The sequence below is a fragment of the Ruditapes philippinarum genome, unplaced genomic scaffold, assembly GCF_026571515.1.
Source record: "Ruditapes philippinarum isolate M1 unplaced genomic scaffold, ASM2657151v2 ctg1914_1_1_1_1, whole genome shotgun sequence".
NCBI lineage: Eukaryota > Metazoa > Mollusca > Bivalvia > Venerida > Veneridae > Ruditapes > Ruditapes philippinarum.
In genome coordinates, this window is record NW_026853824.1 from 154,545 (window position 1) to 168,951 (window position 14,407).

A 14,407-nucleotide genomic window follows, 5' to 3' on the forward strand; every position below is an offset into this window, starting at 1 on the left:
AAGCAGCGGAAATTCACATATACTTTGTACCGATGCTCATTTTTGAGATACAAATGGGGTTTCATCCCCGTGAATAAGTAACGCGCATTTGCGACAGGATTTTCTAACGCGGTAAGTAACTTGCCACTATATATTTTATTCAACCAAACTGAAAAAGGGAATAGACGCATACGGCTGCGAGAACATTATTCTTTATCCCTTATCTAGATTGTTTCCACGAAATTGCTTACCTTTCAAGATCATTCGTGAAAATGATGGCTTGACCACCGTTTTGAACGAGATTTAGGCTTTTTGTCGGCTCTAATAAGTACAACAATGCAAACTCGATTTTCGGTAGGCAAATGACATTTACTAAACTTCTGGTGACATAGAAAATTGAAAATAAGCTGATAAAATGTGATTCAAGCCGTTTTTATAGGTGTACGTGAACGCCGGAAAATGCGATTTTTTTATTTGTTTGGGTCGTCAGACCAAACAAATAATGGTAGCGAAATTTCAGAGTCTAATGTTGTTAATTGCAAATGCCGAAAGTAGTCCACTTTTTTGAAGCGGTTACTTCCCTTTTGTATGTACAGTAACGCCGAAAAATTCAGGGGAGATCACTGCGTAAAGATGGTCAAAGACAGGCGCATTAATTTTTAAGCAAAGTAATTCCCGAATGGTCGAATATTTCTAATATTGTTTTATTGTATTTTCTGATCGAAAATAAGTAAATACCAAGCGGACATTCAATCTCTGACACAGAAGTTTACGACAAACCTAACAACAAGTAGTTCTCAAAACAGCTTAAAACTAGCGATTTAATAGAAAGAAATATTTTATTTTGTTACAAGTATGCAACAAATTACAACGCATTCAAAGTTAAACAATAGCGTTGGCTTATAGAATTGTCAATAAATGCACAATCACAAATTACGCGGATGAATATGATTTTATCAATGAAAATACTATTTTCAGCGATGTCCATTACCGAATACTACACAAACCGAGTAGTGGAATATATAGATTCTACATGTCGGACTGTTTGGGCGAGAAGATTTTCGCTAAAATATTTACTTCAATTTTAAACAACAGGTTTATCCTGAACAAAATACCTCGAAATTAATAAGGATTACAAACCCGAAATGCAATGGAAGTTCTAAATTTAGAATGACTTGATGTTAATCAAACTATGTTTAAATAATTTCTCCGTGGTACAGTGGTAACTCACTCGCTTAATGAGTGAGAGGTCTCGAGTTCGAATCCCAGTCGAGGAAACTTTTTTTTTTTAATTCTTTTTTAAGTGTCTTTGTTAAGAAAGTAGCCATGATATGCAAGGATAAAGTGTGGCTGTCGTAAAAAATGAACATAAATGATTTTTTGATGCATCTCTAGTTATGCAGAATTCCGTATGTATCAAACTCTGGTGCCTTGCAAAATGAGTTATAATACATAAAAATAAAATAATACAGGAAAATGCATACAGATATACAGTACGATTTAGATTGCAAAGATCAGAAAATACCACAGAACTTGCAGCCCTTTGATTCTTTATAAATATACATGCTTTTAGTAAGCTCCAGGATTATTTACATCTGTGTTAAACAACAGTTAAAGTCGTTACAAGCCCTAATTTAGAATAATATGGTTTTCTTCAGGCCGTACACATATAAATTCACCGTGGCTGAAGGGTTTTCGGGCTCGCTTAGGAAGCGAGAGGTCTGGAGTTCAAATCCCAGTAAAGGTAACTCATTTTTTTCAAATTGTTAAAGTCAAATAAACATTGGATTGAATATCAGTGTTGCAATTAGTCTTATAGCCAATTTACTACAATTAAAACGCTGGAAAGCATTGGTAGCACTATACATATAATCTCACAACCTGCACCTTTCTTACATTCTGAGACCCAAACAAATTCAGCGCCTTCTGTGCTTTGATTCATATATGGTACAGAATTATCACACAGGTTTAATGCCTTTATCGGCGAATTTAATCAAGTTATTGGCGATCTAGTCAATGTGTTTTCTTCGTAACTTATTAGGAAATATATAATAACTAGATCTTGGCAAACTTTCAACATTTTGATTGCCTATTGTAACTTAATACAATTTAATAATTGTTTCCTGAAATAAATTATTATTTGCAAACATGTTGCCTACGTCTGATCTTGTTAGAAAATAAGAACAATAAAATACCTTTGCAAATGAAGTGAATATAAAAATAATAGAAAACAATCAGCAGAAGAAGTTTCTGTATATTTTATACGAAAGACCGGTAGGGCCATTTCAACTTCATAAATTCTCGATTTCATCTTCATGAATTCACAATTTTAACAATTTTAACTTAATGAATTTACGATTTCAACTTCGTGAATTAACGATTCATGAATTAACAAAGGTCATATTTTTAGGACCACATAAATAACACATATAACATTACATACGCAGTATCTTGATGTGTTAAGAGTGTACGCAGTATCATAATGTCTATTTTCTTTTAAGTCATTTTTCGTACAAAAGAAAAAGATTTAAAATATATTTTTGAAAATATTCTACAAGAAAATAACTTCCAGTCGTCTGAAAATTTCAGTTTAATCGACAATTTCTCAATTTCTGTAACATTTTAACGCCGGGTGTACCAGAATTCAAATCACATTCAACGCGAAATACTGACGAGAAAGGGAAGAGTTGTGTCAAAGCATTTGAAATTCTAAAACTAGAATTAAAGGGATCTTCGTTGAGAAGAAATTAAGAAATTAAATTCCAATCTATTCTGATTGTTTAACATGACTCAGAATGTGACTATCGCACGATGAACACAAATATTCGCAAAATCGTTCATTCCTTCATCCATTAAGTTACAGAACAATACAGAACAAGAAATTTTTAAACCACATACTGTTCCTAAATATTTTCTATACGGAGATCGAAGTTTATCTCTGCTCTTTATAATTGGAGGAAATAAAGAATCTATCTAGTTTCCATCCTTTGAGCGTTAAGACCATTTTGTTTGAAAAAGAATCTCTTTCTGATGAGAATAACTCATTTATTTTTATAAGGTACAAATATTTATTAAATCGTCGTGTAGATTTTAATCTTAACATTTCTATATTATCTATATAAATACTACTTACCACGTTCAATTGATATCCCTACATACTGAACTCTATCCCCTTTTTTCTTTTCTTTTTATTTATTTTTTCTTCTTCTTTCTCCTTATGCATATTACCCAAACAGCTCTACTATAATTCAATTTGGGTTATAACTGTCTTATTATTATTAGATAATTCCATATATCAGGGAAGAACCGTTTGCTGATGTTGTAAGAACTCGTGGTTCAAGCCTTTTGCTACTTTTGTATTTATATTATGATAATATAATGTTATAAATGTGTAAAAAGAGCAATAAAATATGTTTAAGTCAAAAAATCAGAATTTTTAGGATGCGCGTCACATTGAAGGTTCCATGATAGCCGCCATATGAACATATCTGCGGATGTTACGGTTCTCTATTGGCTCAATCAAACCGAGCCTGCAACATGTTTTTGAGCGTTCTTTAGGGATTCTTTATTTCTCTCTATTTTACAGTAAATGGACACCATTGGAAATAAGCTTTTAGCAATCCTAGGGTAACATATAAAACATACTAATTAATTAAATTTATAATTATTTTTGTTGCATTGAACAATGTGTGTTTTTTTTAAGTGTTTTTATATATGCAAGTTGATATATATGTGACAATATTGTATGCGTGTATGTATATTCCCTGAATAAAACGCAACAGAGATATAGGTAACACATGCCCCCAAAACAAAATTTCGCGCTGATTTCAACAATTCTTTGACATCTATAGTTATTTCCGAACTGGTTATGACATGCAAAATTGATTCTAGCTAAAAGATTTAGTTGACCGGATGCCTAGCAATCTTATACTAGATTGATTTCATTGATAAATTTGTACCCCTATTTGAGGAAATACACGACTGTCAGTCCTTAATGCTGGAATTAATCGACTGCATTATCACGTTTGTAAAATATGACTTAAATGAATTAAAATGTAGACAGTATGCATACATAATAATTATTATGTGAGACACCAACTATATTGAAAATTACCTCCCTTTAAAACTCTTTAAAACACGCATGCGCCATCTAGCGGAAACGTCATCGTTAAACAAAATGAATTCCCAAACAGAAAGTTAACAAAACTAGCAATAACCGAAGATGGAAGAAGAAAACAGGGATCAGAAAGTTAAAGCAGCAAAGGAAAAAGTATGAACTTTTTGTTATGTTATTGTTAAATCATAATTCTGGATCTGGCGTCCATGATAAACCCATAGCTCTGTCCCATAATCAAACGCGGCCTGGATCCGTGGGTAATAATAAAAATTTTTTGGCACCCTACGGAATCTGTACAATTAGCTTTGTCTGATATTGTGTTATTTTTGTTTCAAATAAAATCGTACCATTGTTCAATAGACATTAAAAAGGGAACAAGACACTCCACCCTTTAGGCTCGTTACCCCTCAAATTTTGAAGACACTTCAACCCACAGGACACTACAATGTCTACATCCCCCAAAATCGGTCAGAGTCAGACACTTCAACCCTCATCCAATATTAACAAAAAAGAGGGGTTAACTGTCTGTAAATCCATGAAATAAGACTGCCAGATGATGTTTACATATTAATTTTTTTCTGGCTTCCATAACTTGATATGTCGCTGTTATTTTGATGTTGTGCGACAGTACCAGTAAAGTTATGGGTCAACCCTATTTGCAAAGGCTACCAGAATTTTTCCAGTTTGTGTGCAGTACATAAAGACCTAATAAAATTACCCTTATAAATCAAATTTGGGTCAAATGAATATACCATTTGATAAACAAATCAATTTTAAATCAATTCATCATGTTGTTGTTTTTTAATTGAAACTTCAATGACATTGTGTACCCAACTTTTTATTAAGGAAATATGTAGAGATTGATATGAGCCTGCTTTCAAATGATATCTCGCGGGACTTCAAGTTTTGGGAATTCTAGCAATTATTTTTAGTATTAACGGACCATACACTATTTTTAGTACTGTACAATTTTAAATGAATACTTAAAAATAATTAATGAATCATCACTAAAAACAATATCAATCCAACATGTTTTTGGTATGTCTGTTATTGAATAAATATATGTCACAGTTCTGGTTGACTTTAGATATAGGATTGGCTTCAGCTGTCAGGTCTAGCTGTACTATAAAACCTGTTCGCTGAAGTCTCTCTTGCTTATATCAAATGTGCATTTGTTCAATACATCCTAAATGAAACTGTTGAAAGGTTCATCTTCATAAAGATAACATTTCTTTATATATTTTTACAGCAGGTATCCACTCTCTTCTGTTTCCATGAAATTTATTTTTTAATGGAAAATATAATTATTTGCATGCAAGTCTTGTACTTGTAATTTTTGTGTCACCTGATGCAGTGTAACAACAACACATACAGATCACTTCTCTGGAATGACCAGTTTCAAGTTTAGTTGGGCTTTTCCAGTTCAAGGATTTTTGTCAGAGTTATGGCCCTTTCATTATTTTTAAAGTTTGTCTGGAGTTATAGTAAAGGATTAATTGTTACCTCAAGTACTTTTGTATATTTGACATATTTTTTTCTGTTGAAGATTTTTGGCCAAGTTATGGACCTTGAATAAAAAAAGCCTTTTTGTCTGATAATGATTTTTGTGTCGCCTGCTACACAGTAGCTGCAACATTCTATGAAGTAGCTGCAACATCTACTGGTCAGGGACCATCAACCAGACACTTTTTGAACATTTTTCCATATGTATTTCATAATTTTAAAGCTAGACATCGACAACACACTTCTTTGTAAGGGAAAGTAAGCTTAAACTTTGACATACTATATAAAAGTATATTATTAATTATATGGTAGTAATTTGACTTAGATTTTTATTTTTCTTCCCTTTGTAGTTGGCACAATTTCAGCGTAAGAAAAGAAAGAAAAAAACATGTCATGATGAAAACAACAGCTCATCTGCACAAGTAGCCCTACAGGCAACAACAACTTCCCCACCTGAAGATTCATTCTCGGATCCACAACTTTTCATGGATGTAAGTTATCATTTATATATCACAGACAATTTTATTTTGACATACAGATCTCTTTATTCTTAAAAGCCTTCAAATCAAGTTTAAATCAAGTTCACTTTCTAACTTGACTTTTCAAATAATGGGAGGAGCAATTGTACTTGTTCAGGTTGCTGTCATACTTTGGAAGTTTGGTTAAGTTTTTGCATGCAAGTTGGTATCTCATAAACTACTAAAGGGAATGTTTTTCAACTTAAATATTCCACATTATCCAGTCTCTTGTTTTACTATCAAGCACTGAGAATAGTTTGAAGAAAGCTGTCCTACCACAGCTCATGTTATTTTATATAGATAGACATACTCAGATAGCTTAGGGGATGTAAATTGTTCTACATTGGTGTCTCCTTTTTCTGTCACCAGTAAGACTGGAATGTGACCCACACATTTAAAGTGCAAGTGTGTGTGAGGAGAACATAAAAATACAATAAAGTTCCATTTAAAAATACAACAAAGTTCCATTTTAGATTCTACAAAAGTTAACTATTACATCATTATGTTGTGTTAAGTGTTATACATGTAGTTATTTTATGTAATTTCATTAATGATACAACAACACTGTTAAGCACATTCACCATAGATGAGATGTAAAATATTCTCTAAGAATTGGAAGTAAAATATACAAATATTATATAAATTATAATGATTATGTATATATATGTAAACACTTGTGCATTATTCATGAACAATATTCTCAGAATAAGTTACATATTAAATGTCTGAATACATAGGAATGATCTTTAACATATGTCATTTGTTAAGGAATCTTAAAAACATGGCATTTTAAGGGGAAAAGAGCCATCATAGACTAAAAAGAATAAAATTATCATCATTTTGTGACACCTTAATTCCACTGTGCCACAGAAAATTGTATTTTGGAATCCTGTTAATATGAATATTAAAGTCAACACCAGTTTAGATTTAAAATTGTATTGTTTTATTACATTTTAATGCCCCCACAAAGTGGGAGCATATAGCGTTGCACTTGTCTGTCCGTCCGTCTTTCTGTCTGTCCATCTGTCAGTCCCGAAATCTTGTGAACGCAACTCCTCTTAAACCGGATGGCAGATTTTGCTTAAACTTCCAGGAATGAACAACCTTAATGTGTAGATGGTAGTAAAGGAAGGAATTTTTGCTGCGCCCCAAATTTAACAGAATTATGGCCCTTTGTTGATTTTTTCACTATATACTATGTAGTAATTTTGTGAACGCAACTCCTCTTAAACCAGATGGGAGATTTTGCTTAAACTTCCAGGGATGAACAACCTTAATGTGTAGATGGGAGTAAAGGAAGGAATTTTAGCTGTGACCAAATTTAACAGAATTATGGCCCTTTGTTGATTTTTTCACAATATACCATATAGAAATTTTGTGAACGCAACTCCTCTTAAACCGGATGGCAGATTTTGCCTTAACTTCCAGGGATGAACAACCTTAATGTGTAGATGGAAGTAGAGGAAGGAATTTTTGCTGCAACCAAATTTAAGAGAATTATGGCCCTTTGTTGATTTTGTCACTATATACCATATATATGTTATCTGTGTCCTTTGGACACAGTTCTAGTTTGGATTGAAAAGAAATTAATTCTTGTTTTTAAGTTTAACTAGGTCAGTGTCATGTCGACACTCTGAAATTAGCCATAGGGTATTTTTTTAAATCAAAAACATAAAGATGATGCAAGTTTAAAATTTTAAAGTCAGTGATATGAAAAGTTAAGATATCAAATACATGAAATGTGTAATTTATATGAAATAAAGTATGCACTGTTAGGTTTTATACATCATCAATGAGGTGGAAACAAGGAAATGAGATAGAAAAAAAATAGCATGCATGCATGACTTCTGTTTATATCTTAAAATACAAATGTATAACTTTAAACATCCTGAAATGTAAACAAATTTGAATTGAGATTTTATCAGGTGGCTGTATTTGTGTTTCAATTTTGTTTTGTTAGATAGCAGTAACAACAACAAAAATGCCAAAAAACCAATAACAGCAAAAACATTTTGTTGATTTTTTTGGTTAGTATTTAAGTAAAGTAGGATATTTAAGTAAAATACAATATGATTCATACAATAGTTCAAATTTTTATAAGACTTTCAACTTAATGCCAAATATCTGCAACTTGTAAAAAGAAATCAAATGAACAAATTCAGTTTATAAATGACACTGCACAAATATAACCCATGTCACCCCCACTACTTAGGATGGTATATAGGTATGTCCATCCACCCAGTCATGCTGTCCATCCCTACATTGACAAAACAGTGTGATGTGTGGACATCTGTGTTCTTTGGACACATTTCTACTTCTAGTTGATAACTGTTTTACATATGAGCAGTGTCACGACAAAACCAACATAATGGGTTTGCGACCAGCATGGATCCAGACCAGCCTGCGCATCCGTGCAGTCTGATCAGGATCCATGCTGTTCGCTTACAGACCCTATAACAAGTAGAGAAACTGATAGCGAACAGCATGGATTCTGATCAGACTGCACGGTTGCGCAGGCTGGTCTGGATCCATGCTGGTCGCAAACCCATTATGTTGGTTTTGTCGTGACACGGCTCAATTATGTGGTACATTTTGACTATTTCTATGACAATTGTTTGAAGAACAGTTTACCAGGTGATGTTTTAAATTCTGTTACAGACTGGCACTTGACCTACATTCAAATAGAACATAAGGTCTTGATTTATGATTGTAATTACATTCCAGGCAGTTTATTGAAATTTTTCTTTTACTGCTTTCAGGGTGATTCATTGACTATTAGTAGCTGTAGTGAAGATGACACAGATTCTGGACAGGTATATACATGTACTATAGTAATTGTAAACTTCTTTCAGCTGGTTTTTATGCCCCCGAAGGGAGGCATAATATAATCGCACTGTCTGTCCGTCCATCTGTTCGTCTGTGCGTCCCCACTTAATTTGTGTCAGTACTGTAACTTTGTCATATATTGAGGGATTGTGAAATAACTTGGCACAAATGTCTACCACATCAAGATGATGTGTTGCGTTCAAGAACCACGTCCCTACCTCAAAGGTCAAGGTCACACTATCATTTTGAAATTTCACATTATCGCAATTAAGAGTAAATAGGTACACACATTCGTGTCCGGACTGTAACTTTGTCACGCATTGAATGATTTTAAAATAACTAGGCATAAATGTCTACCACATCAAGACGATATGTCGCGTTTAAGAATTAAGTCTCTACCTTAAAGGTCAATGTCACACTAACATTTTGAAGTTTCACATTATCACAATTAGAATTAATAGGTACACACAATCGTAGCCGGGCTGTAATTTTCTCATGCATTGAAGGATTTTAAAATAACTTGGCATAAATGTGTACAACATCAAGACAATGTGTCGCATCCAATAATCATGTCTCTACCTCAAAGGTCAAGGTCACACTACCATTTTGAAGTTTACTTTATCACAATAAGAGTTTATAGGTACACACATTCGTGTCTGGACTGTAACCTTGTCATGCATCGAAGGATTTTAAAATAACTCGGCATAAATGTCTACCGCTTCAAGACAATGTGTCGCAACAAAGACCTATGTCCACACCTTCAAGGTCAAGGTCACACTCATAGGACCTTCAGTTCTCTCTCGAGAAGAGTACTAATAAACACATTGATGTCCGGACTGTTGTCATGCATGGAAGAATTTTAAAATAACAAATGTCTACAACATCAAGACAATGTGTCACGGCTAAGGCTCATGTCCGTCTGTCCCCACTTACATAACAATCATGTCCAGACTGTAACTTTGTCATGCATTGAGGGATTTTGAAATAATTTGGCACAAATGTCTATCTCTGACTCATAACAACATTTTGTCACGTCAAGGAACCACGTTCCTTCTTCAAAGGTCAAGGTCACACTTATATTTTGAAGGTACATGCTATCACAATTTGAGATTACAGGTACAATAATACAAAGAACACTATTCAGCAATTTGTTACTTTCATTCTCTTTTCTTTTCATAATACCTGCATGCTTAAGAAACCTTTTCGGGGGCATTTGTCACTTTGGTGACAGCTTTTGTTGTGTAATGGGAATTTTCTGGTCAGCATATTAAATTTGATTAATGCAGGGATTTTAATAGGGCTGGATCAATATACCGGTAAATCGGTATTTATCGATTTTCCGTTTTTCAATATGGTACGATTATCGGGTTTTAGCTATACCGATACAAAGGGAGACAACCTAATAAAGTGTAACTTATAAACATGATGGCTTTACATTAAAACTATCGTCTTTAAAATGTCCGCACGATAGTCAAAAGTGTGGAATTTTCTCTAAAGTAAATGTTAAGAAGGCCCTCAGCAATATTTGAAAGGCTGCATTGATTAGTTCAGGTGGAACAACGAATGTGTCAATACACAAAATGACGGATAAATCCGTGACAAAATTTATCCGGCCATTCAATCTCCTATTTCTAACATTGGTAAAAAATACTTTCAGGTCGGCAGTAGTTTGTATTAGACCAAAAACATTTACTTGTAATTTAATCAAACACATATTGTAAACACATAAATCCTACAAATTTATTGATTTTCCAAGATGTAGTTTGCTAACTAAATAAATGTGACTGCGCGAAGACGTAGCTAAACACCGTTTCCCGGTACATTACGGATTACGACACCACAACATCATTACATGATATTTATATTTAAATTGTAATTTTACCGTTTAAGATATAAAAAACATGATTTGTTAGAAAATTTTCAATGTTCCAATACTTTCTCAGCGTATATATTTCAAATTCTACAAAAATTTGATTTTATTAAAAAAGGTCTTATAATTTAGAACAGTTGACTTGTAGACAGTACTAGACTTCTGTCATAATAAATAGTGATGTTTTAATTATTTTCTGTTTAACTTTTCCTAGTATTTACATAATTATATTTTTGCATTGAATTATTTCTCTACAAAGCTTTTTATTTTATTTTTTCAAAATAATTGTTTTATCTAAAAAAAGGGGCCATCATGTCATTTTCAAAATATTATCTCAAAAGTACTAATTAAGGTACCTATGCACCTGCTCTGTATTATATATCATCATTAACAAAGTCAAAATCTAAAACAGATATAAGAAAGATTTAATAATATTTCACCAGGGCATCTATGAAATGTAAATAGTACTTTTAATAAGTACATCCTAACATTGAAGCATCATTCTACTGTATCGTCAATACGTATTGTGTATCGTTGGTCTGTATCGCAATACGTATCGTATCGGAAATTTCTGATCAATACCCAGCCCTAGATTTTAAGATAAAAATACATTTACTTTGAATATGAAGAGCAATCAAAAAGTTGGATCAGACATGTAGAAATATAAAGTAAGGTGTAAAAATTCAACTGATGCCTATACTCTGTAGAGTCATATCATGATTAAGAGAAAATTTTAAAAAAATGTTAATTTTGCACACATTGCATGTGTATTTTATTGTACATGTATCATAACATCTTGATAATTGTAGGAATTGTCAACTCAAGCTCAGCTACGTTTGAAATCCAAGTTACAGGAGAGATCTCAGAGGGTGGAAGAACTGGAAGAGTCATTGGTTGGTAAACAGCTTGCTCTTGATAAAGTCATCAAAGAGAATGAGAAATTGAAAACTTTGATTCACCATGTTGATCACAATGAGGTACATTCATATGGAAAGCCATGGCTGTCTGATATTGTTCTTTTTCAATTTATGTAACCATTTGGATTATTAATACATTGGTTTCATATATTAAATAATGAATTAATGTATTGATAATTCGGTTTCATATTCCATACATGGCTACTTTGGTACAATATATTGAAGAATTGGAATCATATGTTAAGAAAAACAACTTATATATTGCTAACTCGGTTTCATACACTGACGGCATGGTTTCATATATTGTAACTGTGGATTAATATAATGGATTCTGGTTAAATAAGAAGGTGTATTTAAGTCATATATAATCGAAGTGACTATCCAAATGGTTAAATAAATTGAAAAAGAACAATATCAGACAGCCATGGCTTTCCATACATTCAGGTTTCATTTATTAATACTATTACTTGATTTCTACTATTAATTAATATTATACTTTCTGTTTAACAAGAAGGCCAATGATTTTATTATTGTTTTAAATACTACAATCTTTAATTAAAAAATTGACTGTAAAGTCAGTCGAAAGTGTGCACTTTAGTAAAATCACCAACCTTCCTGATAGCCTCTCCATGTAAAAGAATCCAAAGATTATTAAATATAAATTTTATGTTAAAAAAATGACCAAATTGACTTGAAATGTAGTTTTGATTTAGATTTGTAAAATTTAGTTGAAATTAGGTGTGTAACAATACAGCAAAAACCGTATTGCAATATATTGCCATTTTGCTGAAGCGTATTGCAATATATTGCAATACGTATTGTCCTGTATATGTTTTGATGTAAAGATAGAGTAACATTTATATATTATTATTATATGTATATATTTTTAGTAGAAACTTAATAAAAATGTAAGGAATAAATAGAAAGTAGTGTCACACAATTTGATAAACAAAACTAGTCGCGTGTGACCTTTCACATCTGGGCCGCTTATGTAAATTATGCGGCCGCTTATTGACTTTTAAGTGTACTAGTTGTCGGATACTTATGTTGGCCCCAACAAAATTTGGCAATTAAAGATTTTATGTGAAATTTGTACAAAATTAGAAGGCAATTAATTGAAAATGATGGTTTTTATAAAATACCGGTTTTCCAAAAATCGTACCGCAGTTCGAAATTTATTTTTTCATATTGCAATATATCGGTATACCGGTAAACCGTTACACCCTTAGTTGAAATATATTTGAGCTGCGTCACGACAAAACCAACATAGTGCGCTTGCGACCAGCATGGATCCAGACCAGCATGCGCATCGGCGCAGTCTGATCAGGATCCATGCTGTTCACTTACCAACCCTATTACAAGTAGAGAAACTGATAGTGAACAGCTTGGATCCTGATCAGACTGCGGGGATGCGCAGACTGGTCTGGATCCATGCTGGTCGCAAACGCACTATGTTGGTTTTGTCGTGACACGGCTTATTTGTCATGCTTGTGATTCTTGATGCTGATAATAACCATTCTTTAGCCAGTTATTGAATCATCAAGTACTGGTGTCATATGAGGAAACTAGCATGTGACATAGAGAATAGCTTGCACTCAGTGTCACTATGTTGAAGCAAAGGGCTTTACTCCCTGTCTTAGTCTTTATATGGTGCTAGTGCAAAATCAAAGGATGATGCTATGAGTGTTATAAAACTTGAAAAATTTACAAATATATTATCCATGAGCATGAGAATAAAGCATCTATTGGACAGAAAAGTTTATCTCTGTCATGGGAAGGGGTGTCTGTGGCTGAGTGGTTAAGGTCGTTGACTTCAAACCACATGCCTCTCACCACTGTGGGTTTGAATCCCGATAGGGACTTTGGATTCTTTCATGTGAGGAAGCTATCCAGCTAGCTTACGGAACGTCGGTGGTTCTACTCAGGTGCCCATTCGTGCCTGAAATAATGCACGGAAGGGCACCTGAGGTCTTCCTCCACCAGTAAAGCTGGAATGTCGCCACATGACCTATACTGTGTCGGTGTGACGTTAAACCAAATCAAACAAACAAACTGTCATGGGAAATTGCATTTTTTATTTTTTGCATTTAAATATTATTCTTTACAGCAGTCAGATGCAAATCACAACCCTGTTGGGAATATGGCTGAAAATCAGAACCAGTCCTGCTGTACAAATGGTGCTGTTGAGAGCCAGTCTAGAGAAACTTGTTCCCATACAAGCTCAGAGAGTGAAGCTGGTACCCAGGAATTCACTATCTCAGATGTGCAAGAATTAATGCATCATCTACAGTGGCTGCAGCTACAACTTAAACAGGTAGGGTTCTTCGAAAGAAATTATACAAAAAGTCTTTGATTTAGTTTATCTTTTTTGTAATAAGTCCTTTTAGGTTCATTTAAATTTTAATTTGAAAGAATTGAGGCTGACATTTGGTCTTGTGTGATAATATTAAAGTGTTAGATGTAGAAAAATGGCAAAATTTTAACTTAATATCTCTTTGATTGGTGGACAGGGTGAAATAACTCTGTGCCTATTGATCGGGAAAATTAAGACTAAAAGTGTAATGGTAATTACTGGTTTGTTATTCAGGAAAGCCGTTTAGGAAGGCTGATAGTTGAAATATGACTTGAAATGTGTGAAAAATCATTGTAAAATATACTATAAATTTTTATATGTTCT

The 14,407-nt window shown here is 33.2% G+C and overlaps 1 protein-coding gene across 1 annotated transcript in view; it reads left to right on the plus strand.

Annotated features, from left to right (window-relative positions):
• The first annotated feature begins 4,115 nt into the window (after positions 1-4,115).
• Positions 4,116-14,407, plus strand: part of LOC132738074 (nuclear anchorage protein 1-like) — a 163,264-nt gene continuing 152,972 nt past the window's right edge. The window contains exons 1-5 of the mRNA XM_060725500.1: positions 4,116-4,249; positions 5,950-6,090; positions 8,877-8,930; positions 11,623-11,790; positions 13,838-14,044. Coding sequence (XP_060581483.1) covers positions 4,202-4,249; positions 5,950-6,090; positions 8,877-8,930; positions 11,623-11,790; positions 13,838-14,044 — 618 coding nt within the window. The 5' untranslated portion in view covers positions 4,116-4,201. The remainder of the gene's footprint in view (positions 4,250-5,949; positions 6,091-8,876; positions 8,931-11,622; positions 11,791-13,837; positions 14,045-14,407) is intronic.